Below are 15753 nucleotides of genomic sequence, written 5' to 3'. Positions count from 1 at the left end.
TTTTCCATCTCTTTGCATTTCTTACATCAGCTAGGCATGACAATTGGTTATAAGAAATTAATATTAAATCCTTGAGCTGGCCTTGACTTATGATGCAGCATATTAGAGCTCAGTCAGTTATGACACCCCCTGCCACCAGACAGATCAGTGTATTAATTTATTATACATAAATAATATTGTAATTATAAGAATCCTAGTGTGTTAGTCCTGCTACATCTAAGACCCCATTCCATATAGAAACTTATCCCTCCAAGTTAATCCACAGCCACTGACAAGAATAGGCTGGTTATGTTTAGACATGCTAGGACACAGTTTGCTTAATTAAATGTAATGAATAACTACAGTTGGCTGGGTTCATATGAAACATTAAATTTTAAGCTATCATTTATAAACAATGGCAAGGTTCAAGCCATAAACAAGACAATCACATTTTGGTTTAAGTTGCAATTGGAAGCCAGCTGCTTAAGGAACCAGAGATTCACTCCATGTGGAACGACCGTATAGCTTTGCTGACATCAAGATACGCTGTCTGACCATGCTGTCCCCAAGAGATAATAGATAAAACATAACCAATCTATGCTGGCTTATGTTTTAACCATAGTTTGAAGCCGCAGGGGTCCAATTAACACATTCTAAGCCACAGCAGCTGGGTTCATATAACAAGGTATGTCACAGCAACAGCAAAATCGCGGCACAACGCTAAGCCAGAACCAAGCAAAACACCGTGAACCTAAGAGCAGGATCCAGGGAGGCGAGAGGTTGGGCTCTCTACCTTTGAACGTGCTCGTGCAGTGGCTAGGCAGCCATCTGTCCGGGATACTCTCCACGGCAGATAGTTGAATGGATGGCCTCAAGGGATCTTTCCAAATTCTAATTCTGGTTCCAAGAGGAACCTTCCTTGTCACAAAGAGTTCACACATTTATCCATGACTGAATTACTTAGCCCTGCCTCCCAGCTTTGCATGACACACTGAGCAATAAACTGACCACAAAGGCTGAATTTACACACCATGGATAGCCAGTGCTTGGGCCAGTGTGTTATGTGAATCCAGCCAGCCTGCTTGCTATCCAAAAACTCCGGATCTCCAGCCGGGAACACCCTAAATGGCTGGCTTAACTGTGTGTGCTAAATCAAGAATGGGGGGGTGGAGGGTATTATTTATAACCTATTATGATGTGAACCAGAACACTGTAGGATGCTCTACAAGTCATGGTGGCCAAAATCATGCAAACCATAGTATTTGCTGACTGCCCTGCCACACACCCATCAGCTCAACTGGATGTCAGCAGCAGCGTCCAAGCTGAAGCCTCACTGGTCCTGGTGGAGGTAACAGACTGAGCCTATATGTTCACACATATGCTAATTTAAAATAAACTATACAATGCTTTGACAGTCCAGTTCCTAGAACGTGCTGAGACATAATGTGGTTTGGCTGGTTTAACACGGCTTATCCGTGTTAACCATAGTTTAGACTTTTGCAAGCTATGCAAACAGAACTCTCCCTCATGCTCACAGAAAACCAAAAAAAAAAAAAAAGGTTGGAGGAGATTTTCAGGAGTCTATTCTGGTCTTCCTCTCCCAGCTGAAAGTTTGTACAAAACATACTCACTTCCAAGTACCTATTTCTCAGAATAAAAAATTACATGCACAGACACTATTTGGTTTGGCAATCTTTATATATCCACAATACATAATAACCATGCACAAAATCCAAGGGCGTATTTACAAGGGGAATTGCACTTAACAAAGAATCTGCAGGAAGCAAATAAGAGAAAAAACCTTGACTCCTCCATCACCCCACGACCTCCAGAGGTTTTACTGGCCCCAGGAGTGTTCAACCAAGCAAGGGAAGAGGTTTCACAGCCTTTCCAGAGTTTCACCAGCACCCTGGGGCTGATTCCAAGCCCCAGTATTTTGGGAGGAGGAGCCCCTGTGTCATTCCCCAAGTCAGAACTGCTGCATGGCCCTCTTCAAGGCCCTCATAATGACTGCTGCTGCTGCTGCTGCTGCTGCTTTTATCAGAGAGACCTCGCGTTCAGGTCTGGGTTCTTGAGGCAGAGAGACCTCAAGGGGTTTACTTTCCCTGTTGCTGGGTGCCAAAGATCGTTCTAGCAACCCTCCTTGCTCACCAAGCACCACACGGCCAGGGGAGCACACCATCTAGACACAAGAGGGAAAGGGAGCTGTTTTTCCCAAAGCAGGGGCCGGGCAGAAGCCGCCCAGGGTTTCTTTCTCCTCTGCCTCAGCCCTGGGGCCTTCAGCACCAAGGGTTCCAGCAGCAGAGGGGGCAACAGAGAGTTAGCAATAGCAAGTCTAAGGCATGGGGAGCAGAGAAGAACCCACTCAGGCAAAGGCTAAGGAGCACAAAGGAGAATAGGGGGCTTCCAGGTTTCTCCTATTTAGTTTAGCCAGACTACTATCCATAGCAGGGAGATATTACCATGGAACTGTTATTTAAAAACACAAGCATGTAGTGTGTGAACTAGTAACTTGCCCTCCTTGGAAGGACTCCTGAGGTCTTCCGTGAGGACTTCTTCCGACATCTCCAATCTTCTTCTCTCCCTTCGTCCTCTTAGGGGCTGTTTGGGGTCTTCTTGGAATTACTTCTCAGCTCCCTTGAGCCAAGCCTCCAGAACCGAAGTCAGAGGGGAGTCACCTGAGATTGACTCCTTGCTGTGGGAAGAAGGATCCAGTGACTATTCCAAAGCTCAAGTTGGATGCAATTTAGGGTGGAGCCCAGGGCCCAAGAAACAGGATAGCTTTTAATCCCACAGTGAAACCTTCTCTCCCATAAAATTGAAAGTAAAAAACTATCTCATCTGCTAGGAAGTCTAGGCATTTGGATCCAAGTGGAAAAGAGGCTTCAGGTCTGGGGTGGATACACGAACTGTGCCCATCAGCAGCCCTTTAAGGAAGCCATGCGGTGGGGCTGACAGGTGCAGGGACTACATCCGTGCTGAATCTGAAGTACCTTTCCCACTTTCTATCCAAATACTACAGTACCTCTAGCCTGGAAGGGGAGACCCAAACCAACCGACTAGGTGCCAGTTCTCTTAAAGTGGGTGGCTGTTCATGTACTGTATAGGGAGTCACATTTCCTCTGCCAGCTACATAATGGCTGAATCTGCACTCTGGACTGCCTTGCTCAGTGGAAGAAACAAATCCCTCATAACATGCGGATATGACGGAAAAAAGTGCTGAGGCAACAGCAACCAGCACCACCTCCTGCCAACTTACGCAGGGTCTTCCACACGGAAGACGGAAGGGCTCCAAGAAACTGTCTGAGATAAGCATGAAGGCCTGAGCGGCGAGCTTGCCTCCAGAACTGTCCTCAGAACAAACTGCCCTCCCCGCTTCGCCAAGCCACGATTACGAAGTCTTTGTGGCTTGGGCAGACTGCAACATCATTCAACATCCAAAGAGGGACAAATGGCCAGGCTCCAAAATAAATTATCTTGTTTTCTTACATGCATTATGACTCAGCAACCCCACTTGAAAAGCAGACTGCCAATCCCAGGGAAAGGGCCACCTCTGTTCCAGAGATTAGCTGGCAGGGCACCAGCAGCTTCCTTCCTTCCCAGGCTTTCTCAATAGATCAGAGGTTAAAAAATTCCAACAGCAAAATGGGAATTTTTTATTTTGTCAACTGGCTGAAAAAACATGTGCTGTTTGAGAATCTAGGCAAGAGTTTAGTGGAATGTAGGTGTTATCTTCTGAAGAATTTTTGGCCAACCAGGAAAACAGAAGCTGTGGCAGCTGTCCTGATCACATGAACATGCCCCAGGTGAATGGGGCAAGACCAAAATTTTGCTTACCACACACACACACACACAGAGCACTGCTGGCTGCCCAGCAATAACTGCCTCCTAGCCAGAGACTGTTGTGACGACTTGGAAATCCACACCCCACCAGTTATTTTCATCCTTGCTTCAAAAACTGAACAGCACAAGAACTAGTGGAAGATAGGAAGTTCACTGGAACCAAGATCTTTTCTTGCAAATGATGGCTTCCCAGCAGACATTCTTATTTTGGATACATAGTATTTTAACCCTGCCAATGTTAGATTTCCAGTGCACCGAGTACGGTAAGAATTTAGGGGGGGGAAGCCTTAAACCCTCAGGGGAGCAAGATGAGAGAGAAACAAGCCAGGAAGGGTGGGGTTCAAAAGGGCGAATACAAACGCTTGCATATCAGGGAGGTAAGAAATAAAGAGCAAATGACCTGCAAGGGGATAATACAAATTCCAAGATGCTCAAACGTTACAAAAAAGGAGCTATCAAGTATCTGATTCTCTACAACTATTCATCCAAGTAACCTTACCAGTGCAAGTTATGTACAAGGCATGAAAAATATTGCTTCACACTCAATCCGAAGGGGTTTGAAGGGCAGAGGAAGGCTGAGGAGGAAAGCAACATGCAAAGACAGAATCTTGGAGATACTTGAGGAAGCATTCCTACAGTGCACAGGTGAAGAGGGATCACAGGGCAGCTCCCAGAAAGCCATCAGCTGGCACTTCATGTACTAAACTCATCAGCATGATGCCAGAAAGTGACCTCTCGGAGCCAGTTCCCAGGGCCCGCACGCAGTCTTGGTGGCGGCTCGGGAGAAGGCCGAGATCTCTGCGCACAGACATACTTCACTGTCCCAAACTGAAGGGGGGGAACCAAGAGAAAGAAGTGGGCTGGTCTGAGGGAAACCAGGGAAAGCGACGCGACCAAACCCACTTGCGTTAGAGCAGGAAAGAAGGCCAAAGAGAGGGAGGTGGACAAGCCACAGAACCACGTCCTCATCACTGAATTTCAGGTGTGAGTGTGCAGGCGTTTGTATACACCAACAGGACGTAAGACCACTACCAAAGTGGCTCTGAGAAGCCAGAAAAGGGTGGTTGTTTCCTTTGATTTAAAAGTTCTTTTGTGCCTGCAAAACAGCCTCAATGGAAACTGAGGACAGCGCTCCCTGTGTGTTCCTCAAGCACAGTGATTTCTCCCGTTGGAACAAACAGCCCACATCCTTCCCATTCGTGTAAACAGAACAAACACACACAAGAAAACATTTCCTGGCTCAAGGCGGAATTTCGAACGGCCCCCTTCCCCATCACTACATTCAAAGCTAGTCACAGGCAAGGGAATGTTAGCCCTCTTGATAATGCTCTAAAATGGAAGGGAGGGAAGAGGAGTCAGCAAAGGACAGGAGAGATGCCAGGGAAGTGCGCACACGTCTCCATCTGAAGGACAGACCAAGGAAAGGACAGGCAGCAGCCGAGGGATGTCACAGGTTCTGGCAGCACTGGAGTTTATTGGATTTCTGTCCGTCGGTGGTGGGGGGCACACTGATGTCCACCACGTTGTTTCCAGGAGACTCGTCATGGGCAGACCGGTCTGCAATCTGCTTCTGGGACACAATGCGATAAATCTCTGCAAAAAAAACCAGGATGGTTCTGATGAGAATGTATTTCTTACACAAAAAAGAATCCAGCCCCCATAAGCAGCTGGTTAGCACACCCCAGCGAGCGCGATCCATGCAGGCTGGGATCACACAGTCCCAGATTAGGGCAAAACAGGGTTGCATAGTTGGATCCAGCATGTTGCAGGATTTAGTCATTCACTTAGCATGTGCTGTGACCCAGGATATAGCATCCTTTACGGTTTGGGCACTGTTATGAAAAGTCAGCAATTACTTATTGCATTTATTCAATCCAACAGCTCTTGGTGGCTTACATAATATATAATATAGCAAAGAAGTTAAAACAGCAACAGTATGATTAAAAATACTAATAAAATAACAAACATAAAACCCCAACCTGAAAGGCACAACACAACTAAAACAAAATACCCCAAAAATAAAATAGAATATAAAGGAGTAAAAGATGGCACAGTGCAAGAACTTAGTTACAATGCTCTCTGAAATAGTTCCATTTTTAATGTATTTCTGAACATCAACAAGCCTCATCTCCACTGGGAGACCATTCTAGGGAGATGGCTTCAGTTCTCTTTGCCTCTCTGAAGTGTGGAACAGCATGTTTCTCCTGTGTGATCTAGCAGGTAGTCCTGCAGGTAGCCAGGTGCCGAGCCATAAAGGACTTTATGGATATAAAACAACACTGGAAATTGCACACGGAAACCAACCAGTAACCAGTGTAGGGTATGCCGTGTTGGTGTTCCGTGTTCCCAACAGAACTGGCTGCAGTTTCCAGGGGGCCACCACAGGCAGCCTCCCGCAGAGCATATTATAGTTATCTAACCAAGTAATACTGGGGTCTGAGTCACCACACCCAAATCTCTGCACCAGGTAAGGCCGCAACTGGTGCACCAACTAAAGGTGGACAAAGGTAGCTTTAGCCACAGCTCTCAAAGGAGCCTGAGTCCCAAAGCTGCCGTGCAAATTGATCTCAGCAGCCAGGTGGGCAATCTCTATGTTGACTCCTCTCCAGCAGGAAATTACAAGGCCACTGGATGACAGTCCACTGAAGCAATAAAGGACGAGAAGTGAGCCCACTTCGCCTCCCTTATCATCACAGTGTAACCCAAACACGGGCATGCACCCATGCTCAGATTAACTTCTCATCTTCCTTCTTTGGCGCTCCAAGCATCCACCCAGAGTTGTTGAGAGTCAGGCAGTATACAAGTTTAATAAATTATCATCATCATCATCATCATCATCATCATCATCACTGGCACCTGCATGTCACAGAGAACCTCAGGAAAACAAGATACAAACCAGGATTGGCCCCTAGAAAGAGACTTCTCAGGAACAATGGTATCCACTGCTCAGCTTCCCTCCTGTTGCCAACTGCTCACCAGGTGCCGCCCCAAGCTGTCTGCTGGAAAGCTAGGGAATTCCCCAAGCATCCTCTGGAAACCATCTGCCCATTACCACTCATGCCGCTGCATTCTGGACCAGCTGTCGCTTCCAAGTGGTCTCCAAGGGCAGCCCTATGTCCAGTAGTGCATTGCAACAGTTCACATGCAAGGTGACTAAGGCATGAGTGATCATGAGAAGAGACACCAAGCAGGAAGACCCCAAAACTGCACAGCAGTTTTGTCTGAGGAAGTGACAACCTATTTAGAATGAAAGATGGAAAATCCCTAGCACCAGATGAATCAGAAACCCATAGCCACTTGGTCCTGTCAAGGCTAAACTTATGCCTGTTCCTCCCCACTCATATATCAACAGCCTCCAGGCACTGGGTCAAGACCTTGAGAGCACTGCTTGGTTAACCAGGACTCAAGAGATGCAACTGAGTATCACCAGCATACTGATGATACCTGACCCTGTGTCAACGACTGATCCCACCCAATGGCTTCATGCATATGTTAAACAGAAGCAGGGAGAGATTGGAGATGAACATCTCCCCCATGAACAATGATAGAACTAATCCTGGAGGAAGAAGAACCACTGTAACACTGTGCCTCCCATTCCCAGGCCCCATAGTTGGTCCAGAAGGATACTACAACTGATCACACCGAAAATCAAGGAATACCAGGATGGTGGCACCACCCTGATCCTGGCTCTGCCAGAGCTCATCAACAAGTGTGATCAGTATTGATCTCGTACTATGCCCCAACCTGAAACCCAACTGAAACAGATTCATATAATCCACTTCTACAACCATCTAAAGCTGAAACCCAACTACCTTCTCAACAATTTTCCTCAGAAAAGGAAGGTTGAAGACTAAGTGAAAATTGTTCAGAACTGCTGGGTCCAGCAACGACTTGAGGAGGGGACATGTCACCTCAGCTTGAACGGGAATGTTGTCACACAGCAGGGAGGCTACTACAGCAGCAACAAAGCTCTTGGCTCCCTAGAGCCCACCTTCAACCACAGAATCTGGCATGTGTTTATCTGCAGCGCAGTGCCTCTGAAAGCCATTAAGGCTTCCTGGATAACAACTACTACCCCATCCCCCTGCTCTGGGTTTGTTGCTGGTGCCACACTTGAAACCCCAGTGGGCACATTTCTGAGAGGGAAGCACCACCCTCTGGGCCCACCCAACAACAGGTGGAGCCCAGGACCACTAAGCATTTGGTTACCTGGAATTAAGGCTGAATACTATGGGACAGGAGGGTAGAACTGGTTTCAGATATTGACTCTGCCTTCCCTGTGATTGGCCCACCCGCAGATTCTCACCACATCTGCCTCACTGGCTCATCATCCATATACAGCAACAAGCAATAACCCAAGGCCCCTTAAGGCGCCCTCTCCACCTACTCTATGGCCAAGGAAGGGCCTTTGCAACTGCCTTCTTCCTCTCACCAGGTCCAGCTGCCACTACAGCCCCACACAACTTGTGTCACACTTTGCTAGCCCTGGCTTGCACCACCAGTCCTTCTGCACACTTCATTTGAACCTCCTCTCACCAGGGTGAAACGCTGCTTCAGTCCATCCAAGGACACTTCCACCTGTGCCAGATTGGCAGCTCATGGCTAGTGGCCATGAAGACAGAGGTAGCTGCGGTCTCTGTTGCTGCCTCACTGTCAGTCCTCTCCACCATTGCCCAGCAATGGACCACCCAATCTTCCATCCCGACTCTGTCTCCAGTTCTGTGTCTTGTTCTCTCCTATCAGGCTCCAAACCTTCCAGTCACCTTGGCATGTCTCCTGTCCATCTTCTCTCCTCCCTTCTTCCATCACCCTCCAAAGCAGTACAGCCACGTCTAACGCCTCACCAATCCGGTTTGCTCCTAACCAGCAACATCCACTCATTTACAGTATACCACCCAAATTCTACCCCCACTCCCAAACAAAGCGACAAAGCAGGCTTAATGGTGAAGCTGCCTGTCAGGTGCCAGCATGTTTATGTGAATGTAACATCCAGTGTAAAAACTCATTCTCCATTTTACACATGCTTGATGGCCCATTTGGATTTAACACACATTCTCCTCTTCCCCCTGTTAGTATATTAAATTGACAGCATAGCAAAGAAATTCTATCCTTTGGTATATAGCTTTCTACCTGCAACCTGAAGTGTTATACTCAAAATAATTAGACCAGGAGTTGTTCCTAAACATTTGCATGATTACAGAATTTTATCTGATAGGAGAGAAAACACATGCAGAGAGAGTTGTAAACAAGATGCGACGTGGCCAAACTTGGCAAGAACCACACTGCAGGTTTTCCAGCTGGAGCACCTGAGGATACCACTCAATTTCAGTCAGGCAGCAGACAGAAGACAAGCTCCCCTTCTTGATAAGACCTGATTCCAACAAGCCCATCCTACGAACCGCATCACAATTCCTCCCCTGTCAGTCAATTAGGTGTTTGCCAGATGGAGGCAAGTGACAGGAATCACAATATCACATCACAAAGCTTTTGCCAAAATTCAAGCCCTCATTGCGCCCCTGCAGGACAGCAGCTATGCCTGAAGTCCAGAGGAGAGTTTCCATTCCTTTACCTGTAAGGATGTTCTTGAAGGCTTCCTCTACATTTGTTGAGTCAAGTGCTGAAGTTTCAATGAACGACAGATTGTTTTTTTCTGCAAGGGGCAAAGAGGAGAAGTCATTTCAATGATACTGGCTACTTTGTCCACAGAGGAGAAGGCACTCAAATTGGGAAAGGCTGATTTAATGTATAGCAGGATTTTCTCCCAAAGTCTTAGGATCAGTTAACTGGAGGGAAAATTAATACTGGTCTGGTTTACATATATCCAACACAACCAGCTGGAGTCAGCCTCCAGCCTGACCAGACAGTTCTATTTCTTCAGTTTTAGATGAAAAACCATTTGCTGTTACATCCAAGATTGATACTATGACAAGCCCTAACTATGAACAACAAAACAAAGAGAGTTTCATTAACTATGTTTTCAAATTGGCTTAGTTTTGCTAACTATACTGAAGAGGAATCAAAGTTTGTCCAAGTCAAACTGAACAGGAGAAGCCCACAGGGTTCAGCGCAACTTGCTACTGTAATGTTAAATCAGCCTTCCACACCCTGCCTCTGACCGATACTCTGAACTACAATTCCAATGAGTCTCAGCCACCATACCATAAAGATAGATCAAGGCCGCTCTTGAGGCAACAGTGACTAACCCACTTTGTCACACAGTGGCCATTTTAACTTTGAGGGATTGCAGAGTATGCTGCTGTCGCCTGAGAAGGGTCAACACAAAAATGTAGCAGTTCTAAGAAACATTAAGGGTTGGCAAGTTCCAAGAGGTATTTTGTTTATGCTCAAGAGCACAGGTACCTTTAGCTTCTCCACCTTCTGGGCCTGTTGTTCACCAACTTTCTTCTCTAGCAGATGGTGGTGGGCCATTTCAGGCAGGGACTTATTCTAGACTTTACTGGAGCAAATGCACTTTGGATGCTTCAAAACCACTGCAATCCTTCAGCAATGTGCACAAAGCTTTTGTGAGGCGTGCAAGGTTTTTTTTCTTCTACCAAGGGGCCAGTTCACAAAAACCTCTGAGCATGTTTTAGAACAGAACCGGTGCTGCTTCATGTACTATATACTAAAAGAAGTTAACAGCCCCAACCTGCAAAAGCACGGGCTTCATCCGTCGGCACGGCCCTCAGGTGACGCAGATCGCTCTTGTTCCCCACTAGCATAATGACAATATTATTGTCTGCGTGATCCCGGAGCTCCTTCAGCCAGCGCTCCACGTTCTCGTACGTCAGATGCTTGGCAATGTCATAAACCAGAAGTGCCCCGACAGCACCACGGTAATAGCTGAAATTATTTTAAGAGTATTATGCAAACTAAAAGTCAAACACTACATAACCTCTTGACAACAGCACAAACTATGAGTGGCCCATTTACAGTCTGCTAAGATCTTGTAAGAGCACGCAATGTTCTTAAATCTCCCACAGTCCCTTAGACAGAGATTGCTGGTTAACCACATACTAGCCCTCCCAAGCTGTCTTTCAAGCCTTACGCAGAGGTGATGGCACGATAGCGCTCCTGGCCTGCTGTGTCCCAGATCTGGGCCTTTATTGTCTTCCCATCCACCTGGATGCTTCTAGTGGCAAACTCCACTCCAATGGTGCTTTTGCTCTCCAGATTGAATTCGTTCCGTGTGAAACGGGATAATAGGTTACTCTTCCCCACGCCGGAGTCTCCAATCAGCACCACTGTGAGGGCAGGAAAAGACCACACTCCATCAGTATTCATTCATTCATCATCTTATAATGGGAGGGAGGGAGGACGAGCTAGGCAATGCAAAGGGCACCGCTGACAAAATGCACACAAAAGGACAGTGTGGTAAGAGAGAGCCTTTAAATTATAGTTGAGTGTCCTGCTTTTCTGTTCCCTCATATCCCTTTCAATGGTTTCAATGCTACATTTTCTATTCCACCTTTCCACCCAAAATTCATCTCTTTGAAAACAACACAGGTTCTACTTTGGCTTCTTCAGCTGATTCCCTAGGTAGCATGGTGTCAGTTCTGTTCTTCCTACTCCATCAAACCCAGATCTCCAAAATGCTTTATTATTTACCTTATTATTAATACATCTTAGTTTTTGGCTTTAGCTTTCCTCAGCAGTTCAGGGTAGGTTATACAGCACACCCTCCCTCCCCACCCCCTCTTCTTTTTCCCCCACAAAAGACTCTCTCAGGCCCATTGAGAAACAATGACTACCATTCAGTGAATGTCCATAGCTGAAAGTTGACTGATCCTAGATCCTCAGGCCTAATCTAACAGCCAAACCATTAGCCCATACTGTCTCCACTTCCTGGATTCTGTTACTACTTTTTCATTCAAAATGCAAATTGACACTTGCTGCTAAACAGGCACATGCTATTTTGGAAGGCATTAACAAGAGCACTAAAAACTCCAGATCATGGGAAGTAACTATGGCATTCTGCTCTGCCCTGGGAAGCCCTTACACGGAATACCAGGTGATCTCTAAGGTCTTTCCCAACTCTATGATTTTTCTGTTTTGCTTTTATGTCTGCTACATAGCTTGTTGTTTCAAAGGTACAGAAAGGGGCAATTACTTTTACACAGCACTGAATTCCTGAACGCAAGATCTAGAAATGTTACGCAGTTCACCTTCTGTATTTGCAAACGTCATTAATATCTACACATTTTAGAGCTACTCTACTAAGAATGAGAAATTTGCTTTTGAAGGAAAAACAAAAGCCGTAATTCCTTAAATGGGTTTTTTGTATCGATTATCGCATTCTGTGTTTCGTTCTTTCAGAGCTCAGTTCAAACAGTACAAAGCCCAGGCCTAGCATGTGCACGGAATGGCCTTACTCTGCACGTGTCAACGTGACCTCTGAGGTTATGCTGAAAATCCTCCTGTTAAGCCTAACCTTCCATGCAGGGTGACAAGGATATGTGGAATTATCCTCTGGAATTATCTTCCCCTGGAAACCTGAGGACTCTTCCCAAGGCTCACATGACTTTGAATACACATACTGATATTCTGGGCTGGGAGCCATATGGAGGAATAAGTCTAAGAAGTGGTGTAATGGAACACAGCTGCATTACTGCACTCCTGGAAAGCAACAAGATGGAAAATGAACGCATACGTTTATTATCCATTTTTAATTTTACACATTGGTTTGCATGGGATCTGTTAATTTAAAACAGTATTTCATACAAACACTAGCCTTCATAACTACTATGTTCTATCAAAAATTAGAGATTCCCAACAAGAAACTCGATCCGAGGAAGATGCTTCCCCAGCAAACTGACTGGACCAGAAGCACAGGTGAATCTTAGGCCCAGTAAGCTTGGTTTGACTGCCTTTACTGCACTCTGACCTGCTGTATCCTGATCTTTGCTCACTGCGTATGATACAGTACGACACAAAGGTAGACCCTCTGGATGAAGCAGCTCTCTAGAGTATCGTGGGGAACCTGCATTCTGGCGGGAAACCTAATCTGAATACAAGCCCTATTCAAGCAGGTCTGCACCTTAATGCAAAATCAGCTGTCTGGGGAAACTTTTGCAAGAGATACAGGCACACATCAGGCAGTACCTACACCCATCTGTGTGTGAAGGTCAATGAAAACTATGCCTTTATCTACCAGCGCTATGTGGAAGGCATGTTTCCATGTGATCTACAGTAGGTTGCCAAGCATTTCAGACTCCCAGTGGTTTTCACCCCTCCTAAACTATGCTGTTCAAGTCAAAAAAATTTGGCTGAAACCAAAAACAGTTTGTCTACAATTCCCAACTCTAGCAAAGGTTTCCTTCAGTCAAGCTCAACTCCTAGAGACCTCCAGGAGATACCCATCTCATGTCTCTGGCACCAGTACAGAAGTGATTTGCTATTGCCTTTTTCCAGGATGCCTTTTTTTTTTTTTTAACTTTCCAGTACAGTGTATAGCTCTGCATTTCCTGGTGGTCTCCCATCCAAATACTAATCAGGTCCAACCTTGTTTAGCCTTTTCTCAAAGACCTCCTGAAGTTACTAGGTGCTTCCACTTACTTAGATTAGTTCTGTTAATGAAAACAATAACTAATTTCTGACCTAACAATGTTCTTAGAGCTACGTTGTTGTACATTTATGCATTTGGCTCCTGATATAGATTTTTGTGCTGCTTGGCGCATTTTAGAGATCTAGTAAAAACAGAAGAGATTGTTCAAGTCTAAAGACTACAGACAATTTATGGTAAACAGCTTAAACAGTAACATCATCTGGACTACGGAGACAACAGAAACTCTTAGAATGAAACAGAATAGTCTGATCACTGTGCAAATAATGCTTTCAACCATAAAACACATGCACAGAATTAAAAATACGAAGGATATTTAAACAAAAATAAATACCTGGGAGTAGAAAACTCCCTCAAGGTCCTGCTGTGAGCATAAATAAGTGCACCCTGCATCAACCAAAAAGCTTAGTGGGTAAAAGATTTATCTTCTCTACTACAGCTTCGATTTTGCTTTAATTCCAATAGTTATTTTCTGTGCCCATTCTCACATTCTACTTGCTTTCTGCAGTGACTCTCCATGGCTTAAACACATACGCAGCTCTAAAGAAAAGTGAGCAGGAACAGGCAACAAACATGGGAACGGGCTGCTCTTCAGTTATGGGCCACTTTCACAGGAATCAGCAAACAATCCTAAAACAATGCACTCCAAGGTCACCAGTGCTGGGCTGGAGGAGTTCTCTGAGTTTGGTTTCTAATTTGCCGAATTTCATTACTTGCCCAAGTAACGTCTTCGTGCTAACCAAGGTCAGAGAACTCCTACCACCTCACATTCTGAGCCCGAGACCCACACGGTCTCTAGGTCAGCGTCAGTTGCTGACAAGCTGGATGACGCTAATTGCAACTCGAATGTTACTGGAGGGTCACCGCAGCCCAGTGCTGGTAGCCTCTGCGTTTACAGACCCCCCAATGCGCCCACTGCAAACAGCCACTCCTCCTCCCCGACACCTTGCAGCCGTCCTCTGACAGCCTCCCCCCAGTTCCCTGGTGCGATTACTACACTCCTGTAGCCCAGCCAGCACTAGCGTGAGCATCACACAAGCTTTTCCGTGGCACGGCTCTGGCACACTTCACTGGGCAGACCCAGAGGCAGCAAGGGGACAACAAAGATCTACAAAAGGCGTTCGCAACGGTCGTGACTGAGAAGTCACCCCTGAAAGAAGGGGGATCTCACCAGACGGTCGACAGAGCTGCTCCCCATTCACCAGGGGGGAACGAAGCAAGCGCAACCAATCCGAAGAGTCCATTCAAAACAGCACCCACTATTATTATTAGTATTAGTATTAGTATTTAGATTTATATGCCCCTCCACTCCCAGCGACTCTGGGCGGTTTTTACCCCTTCGGGGCACACCCAAATGGAGAGCCGGGTACGGCCACCCCCTATTTTTAAGAAGGCTGCCCACTGGCTTGAAATGGTGCCCCTTCCGAACGGCGTTATCCTTTTCTCCGTTTGTCTTGCCATTTTAAAAACGAGGGGAGGGTGGAAGGGCCGGGGGCTCCCTCGTCGCCTGATCACCGCGCTGGGAGCCCCCGAGAGGAGGCTTCACCCGCGCCCATTCCTCGAAGACCGCGCAGGGGATTCAACCGGCCTGGCGGGGAGGCGGGAAGAGAGCGGTCCGCCCCCGAAGAGGCGGGTGGGGAGGGGGCACGGGGTCTCTGGCGGGGGGCTTCACGCGCCAGCCGAGCCTCCGTTTCTGGGGCCGCGCTGAGCCTCGAGCCGCCCCAGGAGGCGGCGCCCCCCGGCGCGCCCCCCGTAGGCCGCCGCGGAGCGAAAGGCCGAGGCGGGAAGGGGGGCGCGGCGGCTCCCTTCGTACTTCCCGCCCGCCCGCGGAGCCCCGCCCGGCGCTCCCGCCGCCCCAGGCCCGCCCGGCCCGGCCCGGCCCGCGGCCTCCCCCGCACCTTTGAAGAGATAGTCGTACTCGTCGTCGCGCGTCCCCATGGCGGCGCTAGCTCCGTCCCGCTCGAGGGGGGGGGAGGCAGGCGGCGGCGGCGGCCGGAGCCAAGCAGGCCAAGCCGGGCGGGCCGATCCGGGCGATCCGCGCGAGCCCTGACAGGCTCCTCCGAGGCAGGCGAAGGGCGGGGCCCGCGCGGAGGTGACGCGGCGCCGGGATGGGCGGCCCGCTCCGCTTATCAGCGACGGCTCTCGAGCTCGGGGAGGCGGGCCTCGGCGGAGGGCCGCCAGTACGGGGCGAGCGGGAGCGGCAGCGGGAACCAATCAGCGCCCGGCAAAGGCAGGGACGGCGGAACGGCTCGGGGGCGGAGCCTCTGCCCGGCCGCGGTTCAAAAGAAGGCGGCCCCGCCCCCTCACCGCGTGACGCTTCCTGTTTAGCATTTCAAAGGAAAACGTATCTGCTGCGGAGGCGGTGCCAA

General features: G+C 47.8%; 1 protein-coding gene across 2 annotated transcripts; it reads right to left on the bottom strand.

The window, feature by feature from the left end:
• Nucleotides 1-1658: 1658 nt before the first annotated feature.
• RAB11B (RAB11B, member RAS oncogene family) lies at nucleotides 1659-15465 on the bottom strand. 2 transcript variants are annotated; one of them, XM_088147417.1, is made up of 6 exons: nucleotides 15283-15465; nucleotides 10871-11066; nucleotides 10472-10665; nucleotides 9392-9472; nucleotides 5239-5415; nucleotides 1659-2674 (listed from the first exon to the last, which is right to left on the bottom strand). In XM_088147417.1, exons 1-5 carry the CDS (start codon nucleotides 15320-15322, stop codon nucleotides 5270-5272), a joined length of 657 nt encoding a protein of 218 aa, XP_088003543.1. In that variant the 5' UTR covers nucleotides 15323-15465; the 3' UTR covers nucleotides 1659-2674; nucleotides 5239-5269. The 2 variants fall into 2 exon arrangements, with proteins under 2 accessions (XP_088003543.1, XP_088003542.1); XM_088147416.1 differs by having other exon boundaries at nucleotides 1659-5415.
• Between the last annotated feature and the right edge of the window lie 288 nt (nucleotides 15466-15753).

Source organism: Python bivittatus, unplaced genomic scaffold, assembly GCF_059951505.1.
Source record: "Python bivittatus isolate LINGU-HERP-01145 unplaced genomic scaffold, Pbiv_v1 ctg000500_np1212, whole genome shotgun sequence".
Classification (NCBI taxonomy): Eukaryota; Metazoa; Chordata; class Lepidosauria; order Squamata; family Pythonidae; genus Python; species Python bivittatus.
This window is presented reverse-complemented; position numbering and strand designations above follow the sequence as displayed.

What these genes read in the sequence shown, in the direction of transcription:
- RAB11B (XM_088147416.1), bottom strand. Translation starts at nt 15,322, where the DNA reads ATGGGGACGCGCGACGACGAGTACGACTATCTCTTCAAAG. An exon ending in TATCGTGCCATCACCTCTGC is followed by an intron (nt 10,666 to 10,870) that starts GTAAGGCTTGAA and finishes AAATAATTTCAG; the next exon opens with CTATTACCGTGGTGCTGTCG. An exon ending in CTTCAAGAACATCCTTACAG is followed by an intron (nt 5,416 to 9,391) that starts GTAAAGGAATGG and finishes TTTTTTTTGCAG; the next exon opens with AGATTTATCGCATTGTGTCC.